This window comes from Vombatus ursinus, unplaced genomic scaffold (assembly GCF_900497805.2).
Source record: "Vombatus ursinus unplaced genomic scaffold, bare-nosed wombat genome assembly UNPS02005286.1, whole genome shotgun sequence".
NCBI classification, from domain to species: domain Eukaryota; kingdom Metazoa; phylum Chordata; class Mammalia; order Diprotodontia; family Vombatidae; genus Vombatus; species Vombatus ursinus.
The window spans coordinates 13717240-13736072 of record NW_020945064.1 but is presented as its reverse complement, the minus strand read 5'-3'; the positions used below and the strand labels follow the sequence as shown (position 1 = coordinate 13736072).

General features: G+C 41.7%; 1 protein-coding gene across 1 annotated transcript in view; it reads left to right on the top strand.

The window, feature by feature from the left end:
* Positions 1-18833, top strand: part of ATP2C2 (ATPase secretory pathway Ca2+ transporting 2) — a 110423-nt gene that overhangs the window by 49431 nt on the left and 42159 nt on the right. Inside the window, exons 5-11 of the mRNA XM_027847169.1 lie at positions 430-465; positions 569-630; positions 3194-3302; positions 7871-8020; positions 8108-8176; positions 9863-9938; positions 14166-14232. Coding sequence (XP_027702970.1) covers positions 430-465; positions 569-630; positions 3194-3302; positions 7871-8020; positions 8108-8176; positions 9863-9938; positions 14166-14232 — 569 coding nt within the window. The remainder of the gene's footprint in view (positions 1-429; positions 466-568; positions 631-3193; positions 3303-7870; positions 8021-8107; positions 8177-9862; positions 9939-14165; positions 14233-18833) is intronic.

Here is an 18833-nt window from a genome sequence, read left to right as displayed (position 1 = left end):
ACCTGAGTTCAAATCCAGCCTCAGACCAAACACTTGACACGTACTAGCTGTGTGACCTTGGGCAAGTCACTTAACCCTGATTGCCTCACACACACAAAAAAAGAAAGAAACAAAAGAAGTCGGACTAGTTACTCTCTTCTTTTTCTAAAATTCTGTAATTCATAGCTTCCTCTCACATGAGCCTCTCTGAGTATGTGACCTCAGGGCAGTGTACAGGACTAGTCAAGCATAGTTGTGGACATTTTTATAGCTCATAGGAGCAATTTCTCTTTTGTCCTGGAACAACATCTCACTTCACCCACTTCACTCTCAGCTTTCCTGCTCTCAAAGGCCTATAGAATTGTCAGGGAATACTAGAGATCAATTTACACCCTATTCCTTTTATCCCAACCCACTTCAAAGTTAATTATTTTCCCCACTTGTTTTTAGGCCGTACTGATTGTGGTTACAGTAGCCTTCATTCAGGTAAGTTATTCCATGAAGCATCCTATCTTGGTAACCCCATGAAGCCGTCCAACTTTAGAGCGCTTCTCTTCTGGAACAACCTTTCTCATGTGCTTCTTCTCAGGAATACCGATCTGAGAAGTCTCTGGAAGAACTTAGTAAGCTTGTGCCTCCAGAATGCAACTGGTAAGTGAGACGGTTCCTAGAAATTTACGCAACACCAAGAATAATTAATGAACCAATAAATTTAATGGCAAAGATCAGGTATTTGTGATGTTATTCCCAAAGGACATGTGTGGTTTGATGGAGAGAGTACTGGTCTTGGAATCAAGACTCGAATTTTAATATTGACTCTGCAACCAAGTAGTTGTGTGTCTTTAAACAAATCATGTTATTATTATAATTAACAATAAATTAGTTAATTATCACGTCAACGAGCATTAATTAAGTGCCAGGCTGCAGGTTATTGGTAGGTTTTTCATTTACAAAGAAAATTCCTTTTAGAGCACATTTTCGTGCATAAAGAGAATTGATCAAGAGCATCTGGTTTAAAGCTGAAGGGAACGTTAGAAGTCATGTTAGCCAGGGCCCTGCATTTTTCAGATAAGGCCACTGAGGACTAAAGGAGGTGAATGATTTTCTGAAGGTCAGCAGAGCCTGGGTGTTCTCAATCTAGTTGTTATGGAGGAAACTCTTTTAGACCTGGGTTTCTCTATATGTGTCCCCATATGATTTTGGGAGTTACTGTAGTTTTGAAAAATAAGCAAGAAAGTGATTTGTACTTAGAGACCACTGCAAGGCCACGGGAGAAATGGTGGATCAAGAGCCAGAAGACCCATGATTCAGTGCCTTCTATGCCATGGGGTGGCTAGGTGGCACGATGGATAGAGGACTGGGCATCAGGGACATTCATCTTCATGAGTTCAAATCCTGCCTCAGATACTTATTAGCTATATGACCTTGGGCAAGTTACTTAATCCTGTTTGCCTCAGTTTCCTTATCTGTCAAATGAGCTGGAGAAGGAAATGGCAAACCACTCCAGTATCTTTGTCAAGAAAACCTCAAATGGGGTCACGAAGAGTCAAATGTGACAGAAATGACTGAACAACAACAACAACAACAACAGAAAGCCACTTATTTGGACAAATGATTTAATTCATCTGGGTCTCAATGTCCTCACCTGTAAAATGAAGGTGATTTCTTATTATTTCTCTTCTAGCTTTAAAATTCTTTGGTCCGAGTCAAGGGAGGACTCCCTTAGAAATTCATTATTGAATGTTAATTATGTTGGTATTAATGTCTTTAGAATTCACTGTGATGGAGCTAAGTTCATTAAAGTTTTTCCTTTGTGAAAGAACAGCCCAAAGTCTTAATCTGTGCGGTTAGTTATTCATATTTTAAGCAGGGAGGTTTATGTTCCTCAAATTTACTGTGGAATGTTTTAATCCTTAGTTTCTTCCAACTTCAGCCTAATTCTGGAACAGAAATGTGAATTTGAGCAATATAATGAAAATACTAAAATCTGTCAGAATTTGCTATTTCTTTCTTCTCAAAAATCAAGCACAGCACCAAAATGAATGTAAGCCTTCCTCAACCTGTCTCTAAACTTGAGCCATGGTACAGTGGAGCTCAGGAGAGGCCATGAGGCCTCTGTTGTTAATAAGTATTTGGATTTAGGAAGTTAGCCCAAGAAAATCCCAGCTCCCATCTGTGACTTCTCTGGGTGTCAGGGCTGTGGTGGTGGGCAGCCATGAAAGAAAAGAGGAGGGAATAATAATGAGATGTTGGAAGTCTAGCAGTTGGCCTTGGGGCTCATGTTTTACTAGTTCCTTTGTCTAGTCTGGCTCCTGACCTGCAGATGTGGCACAGGCCACTTTGGGGGCAGCTGGATGGTGCAGTGAATAGAGCTCTAGGTCTGGAGTCAGGAAGACTCCTCTTCCCGAATTCAAATCCAGCCTCAGATACTTACTAGCTGTGTGACCCTGGCCAAGTCACTTCACCTTGTTTGCCTCAGTTTCCTCATCTGTCAAATGGGTGGAGAAGGAAATGGCAAACCACTCCAGTATCTTTGCCAAGAAAACCCCAAATGAGATCATAAAGAGTTGGACGTGACTGAAACAACTGAACAACTTAACTACACTTAAACTTTCTCAGTTTCCTCAAATAAATATGTATGACCGATCATTCTGAAAATAATTTCAGGGTGAGACAGTTATGTTTTAAAGAAAAACAATAGTTGTATGTGTGTGCATCTTTTGTGGGACATTTGTTTGTGTGTGGTGTAGTGAAAAGAGCTGTAGCCTTGGAATGAAGACCTGGGTTCAAATTCTGGCCCAGACATTTCCTGGACAATCCAATTAGCCTCTCTGGGCCTCACTTATTTTTATCTCTAAAATGGAGATAATATTTATCTCTAAGATGGAGATAATAATAATAATAATAATCTACCTCCCAGGGTTATCAGGAAGAGGCACTTTGTAAACCTTAAATCAATGTTTGAATAGGGCAGTTTTATCTTTCTTTTTTTTCCCTCAGAATAAATTTTATCTAACAGAAATACTCTGGTCATGAATAAGAAAATGTTTGATTCCTTGCTCTTTCTGCCAACCCCTAACACCAAAAAAAACCCAAAGTTTGTAATGAAAAGGACTCTTCTTTCAGATCTGTTTTTGTGCAGTTATCGTTAGGACATGAAGTACATTTCTTTCAACATGGATACTCTTGTTTTCTATCTGCTTCAAATGTTCAGCATAAGAGAAGGGAAAGTCCAGCACGTGCTTGCCCGAGATCTTGTCCCTGGAGACATTGTGTGCCTCTCAATTGGAGACAGGGTTCCTGCCGACATCCGACTGTTCGAGGTAAGGATGCCCAGCTTTGTAGACATTACACAATGTACTTTTTTGGTCACTTTCATTTTTGTTGGTGTTTTGTTTTTACTTTACATACACTTACAAATTACTCTCACTTTGTAAGAGATCTCTTATAACAAAATAAAGCAGACTTAATGCTGAGATTGCTTCTCCGGCAATCTGAGAATACAACGTGAAAACTGAAAGGAGACATAAATCCTTTGAGAACCTAAAATATATTTTACTAGGTCCAAGTACTTTGGGCTTCATTTGCAGCAAAGTACCTCGTTCAAAACCCATATTGCTATTATTGAGGCATGTCTGACTTTTGGTGACCCCATCTGGGGTTTTCTTGGCAAAGATACTGGAGTGCTTTGCCATTTTCTTCTCCTGCTCATTTGACAGATAAGGAAACTGAGGCAAACAAGGTTAAGTAGCTTGCCCAAGCTCATGCAGCTAGTAAGTGTCTGAGGCCGGATAAAGATGAGTCTTCCTAATTCTAGGCCCGGCGCTCTATCCATTGAGCCACCTAGGTGCCCCAGAACCTATATACTCTTAACTTTACTCAGAACTGAGACAATTATGGTTATTTGATTCCCCAGTCCTTGGCTGATTAGAAGCAGCACATCAGAAGGAAAAGGGTATTGCTGGCACCATTTAGTGTAGGAGTGAACAGTCCTATATAGCTTAGTGGTACTTGAGAACACTGATGTACTATAAGATTACAAGAATAATATAATACTGTAATATTAACAGATGTCTGTGACGATAACCCTGAATTGTGGTATATTAGAAAAAACATGAGCTGTGGAGTCAAAAAGATCTGAATTTAAATCCTAGTTCTGCTCCTTACTAGCAGTATTACCTAGGATAAGTCACTTCTTTTCTCTGGCCAGTAGTTTCCTCCTTGATAAAATATGGAGGCAGTGAGATACAGCTGGGAAACATTGAATTTAGAGTCCGAGGACTACGGTTAAAAAACCACCTCTTCCACTTACCACCGATGGAACTTCAGGCAGGTCACTGGACTTCCCTCTTTTCATCACTTCTCTTCTTGCAAAATGAGATGGTTTGGATGACCAGACCTTTAAGGTTCCTTTCAGCTCTATGTCTCAGTCTATGATCCTTTGACTGGATGATCCCTAAGATCCCCTTTAGATCTAAAAGCCTCTGATCTCTAACTTCACTCCCAGGATGCCTTGGCTCCAGATGAAGTTCTTGACACAGAAACGAGTTCTTTGCAATGCAAACCTTAAAGGCGTATATACCAACATACTAGCTGCAAGCCATTTTCTCAGTGTACATGGACAGTGAGGGCTGATTTTCAGTGATAGTCTCAGTTGGTTATTGCTCCTACCCCACCTTCCTTTCCCATCCAGATCTTCCCTACTGTGCTCAGCAACAGTTTGCAAATATTGGCCATGCTTCCTCACCACTCTAGCCCAAGCACTTGTGCAAAAATAGAAGATGCTAGCAATATGGTGGGCTGTTTTTGAAAGGTCGTCAAACCCTGACCTAGTGAGGAATAGTAAATGAAAAGGAGGGCAGACCAATAAACAGGAAAAGTGATGTTGGTGTCCATTTACTGGCCGAATTGAAACTTCTGAGGGTTTATGATTTTTCAAGGCTTTAATATGGCATGGATTTTCTTTAGTCAATCAATCAATCAGTAAATATTTATTAAGCACCTACTATGTGCCAGGTACTGTGCTAAGGTTTGGGGTTACAAAAAGAGGCCAAAGACAGTCCTGCTCTCAAGAAACTTACTGTCTAATGGGGGAGAGAATATGCAAACGCATATATACAAAATGAGCTATTTACAGGGTAAATAGGAAATAATTAATAGAGGGAAGGCACTGGAATGAAGAGGGGTTGGGGAAGGCTTCCTATAGGAGGTGGGATTTTAATTGGGACTTAAAGGAAACCAGGGAGGTCATTTGAAGTTCAATGTGACTTTGAGCAAGTCATTTCTCATCTCTAGGACTTACTTTTTGATCTATAGAATTAGGAGTTTAGACCAGATAACCTCTATGGTCCCTTCCAGCTCTAACATTCTGTCTTAAGCCCACTCCCATTTCTGACATCTCTATTCTAAACCTCCTTCTAGCTTTGACATTCTGTTTTCTAAACCCTCTGGCTCTGACATTGTACAATCCCATAGTCACCGTCCCCAGATTTTGGACACTTTACAGCCTGATTTAAAAGCCAATAAGTTTGTTTATTTACAACAGGAACTATAAAACTACTTATTAAGCCAAGAAAATGTGGTCAGGAGTAGGTTTAAATATGTTTTGAAACCATTCCAGTTTCAAGAAGCAGTATGTAAAAGAATGGGCCCTAAAACTGGGGGTTAACCAAAACATCATCTTCTTCGCAGTGGAAGACAAAGGACAGGGACCTCAGCCACATACGTTGACCTGGTCCAACCAGTAAGACCAGGTCACAGCTTTCTTTTTCTCTGCCATTTATGAAATAAAAGGTGACTTGAATTGAATTTGTCAGAACTCCAAGTAATGCTTTGTCTTTGGAGCAGGGGAAGTGACTATTTAAGAATATGGGTGTGACAAAGCGAACTCATTTCTTTGTGTTTGGTTGAGGGAGAAAATGACTGCAAATTCCTTTCTGATGTTCATCTCAATCATACCCTATCTTTTCCAGTTGCTCCTGTTTACCATCAGAGCCACAGTGCTGCCTGTCTTTGTAGTTGCCTGTCACTCTCTTTCCTTCCTTTTGATCACTCGTTCTGATCTATATCAGCTCCAGCTGCCTCTTCTTGACATTCCATTCTTAAATCCTGGCTGTCTGGCTCCCATTCCTACTGCTTCCTGAGGCTGCTCTCTTGAATTGAATTCACTCAGCATTACTAAGTACCTTCCATGTGCCAGGTATTCTGCTAGATGCTTGGAATGCAGAGGCAAACATGGAGCAGTCCCTGCCCTCAGGTAACTTACATTCTATTGGGAAGTACAACCATTGACTTGATTGGGATTGGGAATTCCTGGAGAGGAAACACCTTCTATCAGCAACTGTTACAACTTATAGTCTTAGAGGACTGTCTGGAGGTAGAGTGTCTTGCCCAGGGCTACCTAGCTAAGACGTGTCAGAGGTCTGGGGCTGAGGCTAGCTCTCTATGTCATACAACTTTTCCAGCATCCTACACAGAGACAGATCGATCCAAAGTGATTTAAAGAGAAAGAGAGGCTTACAGTTCTGCTATTCTTTCCTTGCTTGCCACCAGGGATGGAGAGTGGGGTAGGGAGAGACAGATAGACAGACAAAGAGAGGAGAGGAGAGGAGAGGAAAAGAGGAAGAGGGAGGGATAAACAGAAGAGAGAGGGGAGGAGAGAGAGGAAGAAGGGAGAGACAGAATGAGACAGACAAAGAGAAAGAAGAAGAGAGGAGGAAGAGAAGGAGAGAGAAACAGAGACAGGAGGGGAAAAGGGGAGAGAGAGAGTAAAAGAGAGATTAGAAGAGAGACAGGGGAGGAAGGGAGAGAGACAATGAGAGAAACAGACAGACAAAAAGAGAGAGAGGAGAGGAGAGGAGAGGGAGAGGAGAAGAGGAAGAAGAGTAAGAGAGGGAGAGGGAAAAACAGACAGAAGAAGGGAAGAGGGTAAAGGTGAGGGAGGGAGGAAAGGAGAGAGAGACAGAGAGAGACAGAGAGAGAGAGACAGAGAAGGGGGAAGAAGAGAGAGAGAGAGAGAGAGAGGAGAGAGAGAGACAGAGACAGAGACAGGCAGAGAAGGGGAGAAGAAGTGAGAGAAAGAGAGAGACAGAAAGAGAGAGAGAATGAACATTAAGTAGAGAGAGGGGAGTGGCACTCAGGAAAGGCTTTGTGTAGGTCTGGAGATAGCCCTTGAGCTGAGCCTTGAAGGATGCTATGGATTCTAAGAGACAGAGGTGAGGAGAGGGATTTTCCCAGGCATGGAGGACAGACAGCCTGTGCAACAACCAAAGATAGGAGACAAGGTGTGATGTAGAGGGAACAGCAAGTTTGGCTGGAATGTAGGGTATGGGAAGTAGCATAATTTAAAGTAAGACTGGAGAGAAAGGTCACTGCTCCTCATCATCAGTCACAGCCACAGTTCAGGTAAGAAGCCAGCTCTAATGTTCTTTTGGTACAATCACATGGCCTCAGAGAAATAATAATTATTATTATCGTCACTCAAATTTACGTTGTACTTTTCAGATTGCAAGGCCCTGTCCTCATTAGTAAGCTATGAAATAGAGAGTATAAGTATTATTATTCCCACTTTATGGATGAAACAGAGTATGGGAGTTAAAAGATTTGTATTGGAATCCCAACTTTGTCACTTATTAGCTGCATGATCTTGGCCCTGTGACCTCCCCTCTCCTCAGCCTCAGTTTCCTTATCTGTAAAACAAGGGGGTTGTTGCTGATGACCTTTAAAATATTTTCATCATTGAATGAATTTGGAGATATGTTGTCTTTCCCCCTACCCCCAGAATCTGTGTCTTGTTTTACAATGCCAAGGGTTTAAATATTGTTCTATAAAATCAAAGCAGCTAATGTGTGCTAGGAGGTGGAATTACCTTTTCTTTCTTCTTTTAACTTAGGTTACAGAGCTCTTGGTTGATGAGTCTAGTTTTACTGGAGAAGCTGAGCCTTGCATTAAAACAGATGGTCCCTTGTCAGGGGGAGGGGATTTAACATCACTGAACAATATTGTGTTCATGGGAACTCTAGTCCAGTATGGAAAAGGGAGAGTAAGTCCTCTTCTGTTTATTTGACATATTTTCACCCATCTCTCCTAAAAACTGTCCATAGTTACTGTTTTTATTTCCTTAATGCAGGGAGTAGTGATTGGAACTGGAGAAAAATCTCAGTTTGGAGAAGTGTTCAAAATGATGCAAGCTGAAGAGGTAAGAAGAAGGTAGGGAGGTATCATCTGATGATTTGTGGGATGACTGGTCTAAAGGTGAAATGGGCTGCCTCAGAAGGTGATGAGTCATTGGAGATCTTCAGGAAGAGAGGGAAGAAAATAAGCATTTGTTAAGTACCTTCTGTGTGCTTTATAGATATTCTCATTTGATCCTCACAACAACCCTGGCTGGTAGATGCTATTATGAACCCCATTTTACAGTGGAGGAAATTGAGGCAGAGAGAGGTTAAGTGATTTGTCCAAGGTTACACAGGTAGGAAGAGTCTGAGGCTATATTTGAACTAGGTCATCCAGACCCAGTGCTTTATCCAATGTGCCACCCAGCTGGCCAAGTACCTTCAGGTGAAGGGCGAGTGACCACAGATCCGAAATGTTGCAGAGAAATTTCCTATCCATGTACTATTTGGACTAGATCACCTCTGAGCTCTTTTCCATGTCTGAGAATTGGTAATTCTAACTGGTCACGTTTAGCTTTAGAGAAGAAGAAGCTTTGGGGGACACAGCTATTTTCTTCCAATAATGAAGGAGTGGCACAGAGAAGATGGAGCAAACTTATTCTGTGCAGTTCCAGAGAGCCAGGCAGCAGGATGAGGACCAAAGTGGAGAGATGGAGACGATGTGGAGATTGGTCAAAATTGGCCAAATTGGCCAAAGCAGAGATATGGAGACAATGTGGAGATTGTCTAAATTGTCTAAAGTGGAGATATGAACACAATATGGAGTTTGTCCAAATTGTCCAAAGTAGAGAGATGGAAACAATCTTGAGATTATCCAAAATATGGAAGCAAAATGCAGTTAAGTGAGGATGAATTTTCTAACTCTTAAAACGGTCTAGCTGCCTCAGGAGACACCAAGGTCCCCTTTACTGAAGAGGTTTAACTCAAGGCTAGATGAAAATTTCAGTCAATCAGCAATCATGTATTAAGTGCCTACTGTATGCCAGCTATGGCATGAGACTGCCCAGGTACTGAGGATACAAATGAAAAGTGACGCAGCCCCTACCTGCCCTTAAGAAAGTGAGATTCTACTGGGAAGAGTTATCACATCCACCGGTAAGCATAAGGAAAAATCAGAAGTACATGAGATAAATACACTCATCTTCCTGTGACTGAAACCTTAGACTCTACCCCTGAAAGCCTGGGCTCCATTAGATGAGCTTTCAACTTGTCCCCAATCAGAGCTCCATGCTGCTTCCCACTATCATGCTGCCATGCAGATCTCCCCCTCAAGGTCTCCTTTATTTGTAGTGTTCCCCTATTAGAATATAAGCTTCTCGATGGCAGGGGTTACCTTCCTATATTATATTTGTATCATCAATACTTAGCACAGAGTCTAGCTTCACTTAACCCATGCTCTATCTATTTAGGGTGGTTGAGCTGGGAGTAGAAAGAAAGGGCTGGGTGCAGGAGATGTGGAGGTGAATCAATACAAGTTGATAACTCACTGGATACATGAGATGGGGGAAGAGTAAGGAGTTGAGGATGATTTTAAGGTTGCAAACCTGGTGGTGCCCTCAACACAAGGAAGGAAGTTGGGAGGGTGGGCAGGTTGCTGAGGAATCACAGAATTCAATTATAAAATTGCACAGTTCTAAGATTCTTTGAAAAGTCCTGTTACTGGTGTTATTACACGAAGCTGATGACTTTTTTTTTTTTTACTCCATCAGACTCCCAAAACTCCCTTACAGAAAAGCATGGACAAACTGGGCAAACAACTCACACTCTTCTCATTTGGCATAATTGGTGAGTTAATGACCATTCACATTCTAGCTTTATTGGTTGGGAAGTTGGCTTAAAAGACCCTTAATGATCCTTCCCACTGCAAAATGCTCCATTCCTAGGGGGAAAATAGATGCTTTCTCTTCATGGCATCTCTTTGACCTTTGTCTTCAAGTCTAATCAGAGATTTGGGGTTAAGGTCTATTTCTCGGTCGTGTTGTAAACTATACCTGCTATTCCAAGGACTGAAGGGGTTCAGAGAAGTGGCTGTAAAGCTTACCCCTCATCTTCCAGAAGAGGCAACTGAAACCCTGATGGGGGATGGGACTTGCCCGAGGTCACTCAATGGATGAATCGCAGCTCTGGAGCTAGAACACTGATTTCCTGGCCCTCATCAATCAATCAACAGTGAAGCGCTTATTAAACACCTGCTGTGTTCCAGGCAGTGTGCTCGGTGCTTGGGTCCCTGCCCTGCTAGCAAGGAGCTGTCCAGCATTTCTTTCCTCTGGTAGCTCAATGCCAGTCCAGCATTGTCCCCTGTTTATTCCAAGTGAATTTTAGGCATAACTGAAGCTTTGAAAGCCCAAACTTTATCTTAATAATTCTTGATAAACACCTCTCTGACCTGCTCTTTTCCCTTGGCTTTTAAAACTGTTCCATATTGAGCAGTATGGCACCGCTGGGCAGAAAATCTGAAGCTCTGCCACTGGCTTGTAAGTTACCTTGTATAAGTCCCTTCCCCTCTGTGCTTTTGTTTCCTCCCCTATAAAAAGGAGGAGTTAGCTGAAATCATCTCTTTAAGTTTTCATGATAACTTGAGTGTTTTATGACTCTCTCCTACCGAGCATCATTTAACCCTGGATGACTGTTATTGTTGTGAATATCCGCTGCTATGTGGGGTGGTCATACAGAGCCACTTCCTGGGGCTCAGGGAATATCATAAGGCTGTTTGTTTGGTAGCTGGTGATTCCTTTGGCTTTGCACTCTCTTCTTGGGATATCAGTTGCTAAGTGCTTCCTAACAATCTCCTCCCCATCCCCACGGGCTCAGTCCCACCTATCATCTTACAGGTCTTCTCTTCCGTTACCAGCTAATGACACTAATAAGTTAAGTTTACACTCTCCTATAGCTTCAAAGTTACTCTAAGCTCCTCTTGCAGAGAATAAGACATTAAACCTTGTAGCTTTTGGAATGTTCGAGAGGGCTGAGGCTGCTTGAAAGGCTCACTTTCACATATATGGAACATTACCATCTGGCCAAATCCCCTTGTCCAATTGACTGTAAGCTTCTTGAAGGCAAGGACTGTTTGCTATACCTAGCACAGTACATTGGGCAAAGGAAGTTCTTAATAGATGTATGTTGAATGAAATGATCCCTTCTATCTCTCTTGATATCTCTAGACCAGAGGTGTCAAACATCAGAGGGCCCTCCCCCATATACCGGATTAAAATGTAATTGGGAAATAGTTAACAAAATAAATAAAAATGCCATACAACACAGATAAGATTAATTTATGGTTTTTAAGTCAATGATGCCTCCAGCTGGGATCCTTTTCTTTTTGAGTTTGCCCAAAGCAATAACACTTACAAGGTGTCAGCCTTCTTGATAAGTTAAAAATTGAACCAGTGAGTTTAATCTTCTTTGTTACCCTGGAGATAGAATAATATTCTAATTGTGCAAAAAGACAGAAGGAAACAGATATCCTCTGTCTCTCACTGCTTCCAGCCCAGTATGACCTTCAGTATTACTGGCTTGGTCAACAGCAATCACCTCACAACAGGTCAAGGAGAGGAAAAACTAGATTTGTAAGAATGATAATAACAACAGCCACATTTATCTAGCATTTACTATGTGCCAGGCACTGTGCCAAGTGCTTTACAATTATCCTCCCACTTGAGAATCAGAAGACAGGAGTTGCAATCTGTCAGTCTAATTGTGGTGGAATAATAATAACCGGCAAGTTTCATAGAATGCTTTAAGGTGTACAAAATGCTTCACACATACTTTTTTTTGAGCTTCACTTCCTAACAACCCTGTGAGGTTGGTATCACCGATATCATCATTGTCCCCCACAGCAGGCAGAGACAGTGAGTATGGTATAAAGGGGTAGAGAGCCTGCCTTGGAGTAAGGAAGACCTGGATTCGGGTCCTTTCTCTGACACATTTTGGCTGTGTGACTGTGGGCGACTCACTTCACCAATTGAGGAATTGCTAGAAAGCTTTCTAAGAGGGCAAGTCGCAGACAAGGTGCCAGTCCCTCCCCAGGAGCTCCCAGACAGCACTGAAGGTATAGGGCCGGTCCCTCCCTGATCTCTTCCATTATCATATTCATTTCACAGATGAGAAAATGAGATACAAAAGGTGAAGTGATTTGCCCACAGTCCTGGCTAGGAAGTATCTGAAATGGGCTTTGGGTTTCAGTCTTTCTAATTCTAAGTGCATTATTCTCTCTACTATGCCAGTAGTAGTAGCAGTGGTAGTAGTAGCATCAATAGCAGTAGTAACTAACATTTCATTTCTTCCTTCTTCCTTTCTGCCATTAGATTGTAAGCTCCTTGAGGGCAGGAATTGCCTTTTGCCTCTTTTTTGCATCCCCATGCTTAGCACAGTGCCTGATATGTGGTAGTTGCTTAATAAATGTTTATTGATTGACCAACTGATCTTTATGGTTTAGGAAGCATTTTCTTTACAACAGTATTATCAGGTATGGTCATAAATTCAGAGCTGGGATGGGCCTTGGAGACCATTTAATCAAGCACCTCATCTTACAGATGAAAAAACTGACACTCAGAGAAGGGAAGGAAGCCACTGCAATGCTAATTAGTGACCTAGTGGTGACTTCAAGCCATCCAGCCTTCTTCCCACCATACATCCCTAGAAAACAACTCTTGTTGGCATCGAAGCCTTCCTGACAGGATATAGATTGAACTGGTTGACTTTCGTCTCAGTGTAACCACATGAATTTTCACAACATTTTCACCACTTTTGTTCACATGATACTCATGCCATCAGGAGGGTGAGTCAGCATATCTGAAGTCTGAGTCATATGTAGGTAATGCCTTCCTACTGGATCTCCAGCTACAGAACATGCTTTATGCAGCCTCTGAGATCCTTTCCACCTGTGGGACCAATGATTCCATACCTGGAAAGGGCTGAAAAAATACTGGTTGCAAAATTCCACTTTAATGCCAATGAGGCTATTACTGAAATATTTAATAGGATATATTATTATTCATTCACTAACATCCCATGTTGATGGCTTGTTCTCATGCAGAGGGGAGCCTGGTTGCCCAAAGTATGGTAACAAACTCTAGCTTATCCTCCTGAGTTAAGGCCGCCCTCATCAGCAGAAAGTTTGGCCAGAAAAAGGTAAAATTGTCTTAGTCACATAAACTCATGAAGCTATCTGCTGAGGTATGGAAGGAGTCACAGTCTTTGTTGATGAAAGACAGCACCCACACTGGTGGGTCCATGAAATACTGAAGGGTAAATATTAGATAATATAATATTAGGCCCAGAGAAGTTAATATTTGCCCACAGTCACACAGCTAGTAAGTATCAGAGAGGGGATTGGAACCCAGGTCTTCCTGACCCTAAGTCCAGCACTGCACCACACTGCCTTTCTATAAAATACTATATAAATAGTTGGTATTATTATGATAAATAGTAAGTGCTTATAGGTGATAATTACAGTACTAATAATAGAAAACTTTGAATTAATTAGAGAGAAAACTATTCCAGTTCAATGTACTATTAAACAAATAATTTTCCTCCCCACAGTACTATTTAATAATGCTTTCTCAACCCCCCCCAAAAGGAAGTACCCCATCCTTGAACATCATATCACTTGAAGACATGATTTTGTCAGCAAGGATGGTCCTTCCTCTGATGCACATCCCAACTCCTTCACACCTCATTGGATAATGTCATAAGCTATTGTTACCAAAGACTTCTATCATCTGGTAGCCAGCCCTCTGGTGATGAGCCTGCCTTGAAGCTTTCCCACAAAGATGGCAGCTTATTATAATTGTTTTATGGACAGCCAGTGACCCCCTAGTTAGGAGAATGTGGGTCATGTCATCAACATAGCAGATGGAGAAAACAATATGTTACTAAGCACTTCCATGTGTGGAGTATGTGTGTGTGTGTGTGTGTGTGTGTGTGTGTGTGTGTCCGCAAGGAAGTGTACTTTAAAAAACTCCTCCAGCTTTTACAGAATGTTCCCTGTAATCTCCTCTGTTTCTCTACCAGGTTTAATCATGCTAATTGGCTGGCTTCAAGGGAAACAAATTCTCAGTATGTTCACTATCGGAGTGAGGTAGGTAAGAGGCTGACCCTTGGTGGCCTGTTTGTAATCAAAGAACAGTCGAGAAAGTCTGAAGATCTCAGAGATGTTTGGTTCATTCTTCTGGTCCTGCTCCTCCTGTAGGAAGAGACCACTTATAGGGGCTTCCTCTTCCCATGCTGCTCTTCATTTGGCTCCTTCCTAAAGCACCATTCAGTTCAATAAACAGTAATTAAGCACTAACCACTACAGTGCTGGGGAGAAAGGGACCCAAAATAATATGCCACCAAAGGCTCAAGGAGCCACTGTTAACATCAGAGATAGAAAGAAGCACACAGAAAGAAGGGAAAGGGGTAAAGGAATAAGCATTTATTAAGTGCCTACTACATACTAGGCACTGTGATAATTAAACACCTTACAAATATTAGGTTGGATCATCCTTACTGTAACCCTGGGAAGATAGGTGCTGCTATGATCTCCATTTTACAGTTGAGGAAACTGAGGCAAACAGAGGTTAAGTGACTTGCCCAGGGTCACACAGCTAGTAAGTGTCTGAGGCTGGATTGAACTCATCTTCCTGATTCCAGGGGTGTTCTATACACCGAGCCACCTGGCTGCCCAGAATAGATAAATAAAGATCATTTAGTTCAAATCTTTGGTTATATAGAAAAGCAGCCTGAAGCCCAAAACCCAGAATTGACTTGCCCCAGATAAGACAGCTCAGTGGCCAACTAGGAACAAGAACAGAGACTGAGGCATGAGAAAGAAAGAAAAGAACCCAGGCTTCCAGATCTCCCACACCAGAGCCCTCTGTAGTATGCTCTCCATCCTCTTCTTCCTCTCCTTTGGCCCTTCCATTTCATCAAAATCAAAATGAACTAATGAATGAAAATCCATTTCAGTGTTTACCATATGCCAAGCATCATAGATGCAAATATAAAAGCAAAGAGAGTCCCTGCCTTCAATGAGCTTACATTCTAACAACACACATAGGGAAGTGGTAGCCAGGACTGGGGGTTGTTGGTCCAGACCATTACAGAGATCCTGAGTGTGGTCATACAGTAGTGGGTTGGTAAATTCATTCTAGGAGCAAATGACAGAGTTAATTTGATCCTGGTTTTAGAGCTAGTGGGGAAGTGGTGAGGATATGAGAACAGAACACAGAGGCAAGGTGGTTGGGGAGGTAGGGAGTGATGTTGAAGGGAGGCCTACCTAGGGCCTGCTTAAAATAGTGGGGCAGGGGGAACAGTCACCCCTCAGGACAGAGAAGATTCCCAAAATAAATGTATCATGAGTTGCCATGGTCAAAAAGCACACTGCGTGACATGGTGGTCAGCTCTTTCCTAACCAGCAAGGTTGGTCTTCATGTCCCAGAACCAGTGAATCTCAATGCTCCAATAGAACTTGCCAAGCTTTTAATCTCAATGTTTTTGCTTCACTGCTGGAGCCTTCAAAGGATCAGTGAAAGGCATATTGGAATCAGGAGCTTGGGTCTGAATCACCATCAGTCACTTATTAGGTGGGTAATCTTGGGCATGTCACTTTGGCTCATCTGAAAAATGAGGGGGGCTAGATGAGGATGATAGAAATGGAAGGCACCTTATTGGCCATCTAAGTCTGACCCCCTCATTTTTCAGATGCATAAACGGAGGCCAAAGGAAATGAAGGGATTTATTTTTCAAAGGTCACACAAAACAGAGGCCAGCTTTGAACCTAGGTCCTCTGATTTCCGATCTTTGGTACTACATTGCCCCTTAAAGGACCTCTCAGGTTACTTCCAGATCCAAAGGTCCAAAGGTAAATAACTTTAAAAGATTTCTAATTTCATTGGTGTGGTCCTCTCCTTAGCAGACAATTTCATGGGTTGCTATGCCTCCCCACCCTCCAATTCATCACCCGGTAGCCAACCTTCTGGTGGTAAAAAGTAGATAATACCAAAGGAACTAAGACCACACTGCAAAGAATTTCAGTAGCTAATCCGCCAGGTCTGAGGGAAAAGGAAGGAAAGCAACTGTCTTCTCCGCCTTGTAGGGGGTGGGGGGATGAACTAGGGTGGCAGGGGAGTGGGAGGACAAGAGGGAGGAGAATGCAGAGTCTCTCGGGTGTTGGTTAGGAAGTGTTTGTTGTGCCAAAACATAATATAGCAATTAAAAGTGCTTTGTTTGGTTTTTTCTTTTTTAAGAGAATGCAGCTGGGATGTTGATAAATGGCATGTGACTGCATGGTCTCAGAAAAGACGACCACTTTTTGTACTGTAATAGAGTAATGGTCATAGCAATCTTTCAGAAGCAAATAAGTAGTCAAGAAATCCAATCCCATTCATTTTATTATTTAATATTATGATAGCATTTATAAAGCACTTATCATGAGGCAGGCATCATGCTAAGTGCTTTACAAATATTAACTTTTTTGTTTCTTATAAGTAGGTGCTGTAATTATCCCCATTTTATAACTGAGGAAACTGAGGCAGACAGAGGTCAAGTGACTTACCCAAGGTCACACAGGCAGGAAGTTATCTGAGGCTGGATTTGAACTCAGGTCTTCCTGACATGGTCTGGGGCTCTATCCTCTGCCCTACCATACTGCATCACTAGAGAACAAGTTGGAAAGCTAGGGCTCAGGTGAGAGGTCTAGCCTGGAGACAAAACGCTGAGGATCTTCAGCTTTAGGTAAATAGTAGCAGACTTCTATGTGAGTGTGTGAATTCCCTGAGAGAGAAGGAAGAGGACAGAGGGGGAAATGGAAGGGAGTTCCCGCTACTAGAGGGCGAGAGGACAAAGAGCAGACACTCCAGAAGACACTGAAAGGTTTTCTTCTTTTAGTCTTTAGCTTTCTGATGAGAGAGAGAGAAGTAAACAAGTAAACCAAGTCCGGTTCTTTTAACATGCTTAATTCATCAGGAATTTATTAAGCCCCTGTGTGTGTCAGGTTTATTAAGCACCTACTATGTGTCAGGGGATGCAAAGACAAAAATGACAGGCCCTGCCCTCAAGGAGCCTCTGTTCTAGTCACTTTCTGACTAGTAGCTTTCAAGAGAGCTCAGGAATGGTTTTTGTTTTGTTTTTCACTGCTATATCCTAGTATACCCTCTTAATATACCCTTTCCACCCAATTAAAAAAAAGGAAAAACCTTGTTAATCCTCTATAAATGTTAACTTTAGCAACCTTATCAGTCTTGTTAGAGAACCGAAAATTATTCATATCACTATAGAAATGCAGGGCCAGGCCCCACGTTCAAATATAGTAATACAGTAATTGGTATTAAACTGTTTATATTGCAGGTAGTCAAATGTCCTATTGTCTCCCAAGGTAAAAGATCACCATTCACATGGCATTGGGTAATGCTGAGGTATAAAGGACTTTGTATGAGCCTCTTCTTTCAGATACTATTTCGTTTAAACTACTCCCCCTCCACCCTTCAAGACAAATAACTCTCCTGGGAGTAGAAAATAGCAGGTCTGTGTAACCTGTGTAACCTGGGGCAAATTTCCTCCTCAGCAAATAAGCATTTTGGACAAGCTCATCTCTCAGGTCCTTCCCAACTCTACAGTTTTATGACTTGTTTCATCTTCTCCCTATTTTTCAAAGCCCTTTAGTTCAGAAACATTGTATAAATGCTGACTATGTGCAAAACTTACTAGATGCTGGTGTTTCAAAGACAACCAAAACAGTCTCTGGCCTCAATGATAATAATAGCTGGCATTTATATAGCGCTTTAAGTTTTACAAAGTGCTTTATAAATATTATCTCATTTTATCCCACCCTGGGAGGTAGGTGCTGTCGTTATCCCCAGTTTACAGTTGAGGAAACTGAGGCAGAGGTTAAGTGACTTGCCCAGGGTCACACACCTAGCAAGTGTCTGAGGCTGAATTTGAATTCAAGTCTTTAGTGACTCCATGCTCTCTCTATCCACTATACCACCTGGCTGTTCTCAAGGAATTCATATTCTACTAAAGGAATGCATGTACATAGATCAGTAAATAAAAAGTAATTTCAGGAGGGAGAGTAAATTCAGGTTACATGAGTAACCTAAAGGGAGGAGGAAGACTAGGAAAAAATATTTCATTTGAGTCTTAAAGGAAACTTGGTATCCTAAAAAGCCGAGACAGGAAGAGAAGGCTTTCCAGGTACGGGGGAAGACTTATGCAAAAGCCTGGAGATGGAAAATAGTATGTCAAGTTTGGGGGAGATTCTATATCTTTAAACACAATAATAAGTAAATATGCTAAGGTTCTTTCTTTGAACTGACCTTGTTCATTTTTTTTGTGTATTTTTAAGCATCTGGCACCATCAACCACAATCTTCAACAACTGTAGCTTTATGTCCAGTTCCCTATTCCCCCACCAAAAAAACCCCCAGAATTTACTTCCTGTGGGAAATAAGCCAATTTTCGCACAAAAATAAGGTGTTTCTTGCCCCCTTGAAGTTCCCATGTATGTCTCTCGATGGATTTTTTTTAATGATCACTTTAACTTGACTGATTTCACTGAATACACACACAAGTATATAGACTATTAATGAGTGAGAAAAACTTTATTAGTAGCATATTGTATTTACTAACTCTGTGGTATTTTTAATAAAGAAATCAATAGTTTCCCATGATACATGCGGCAGCGTAACTTAAAACATTAAAC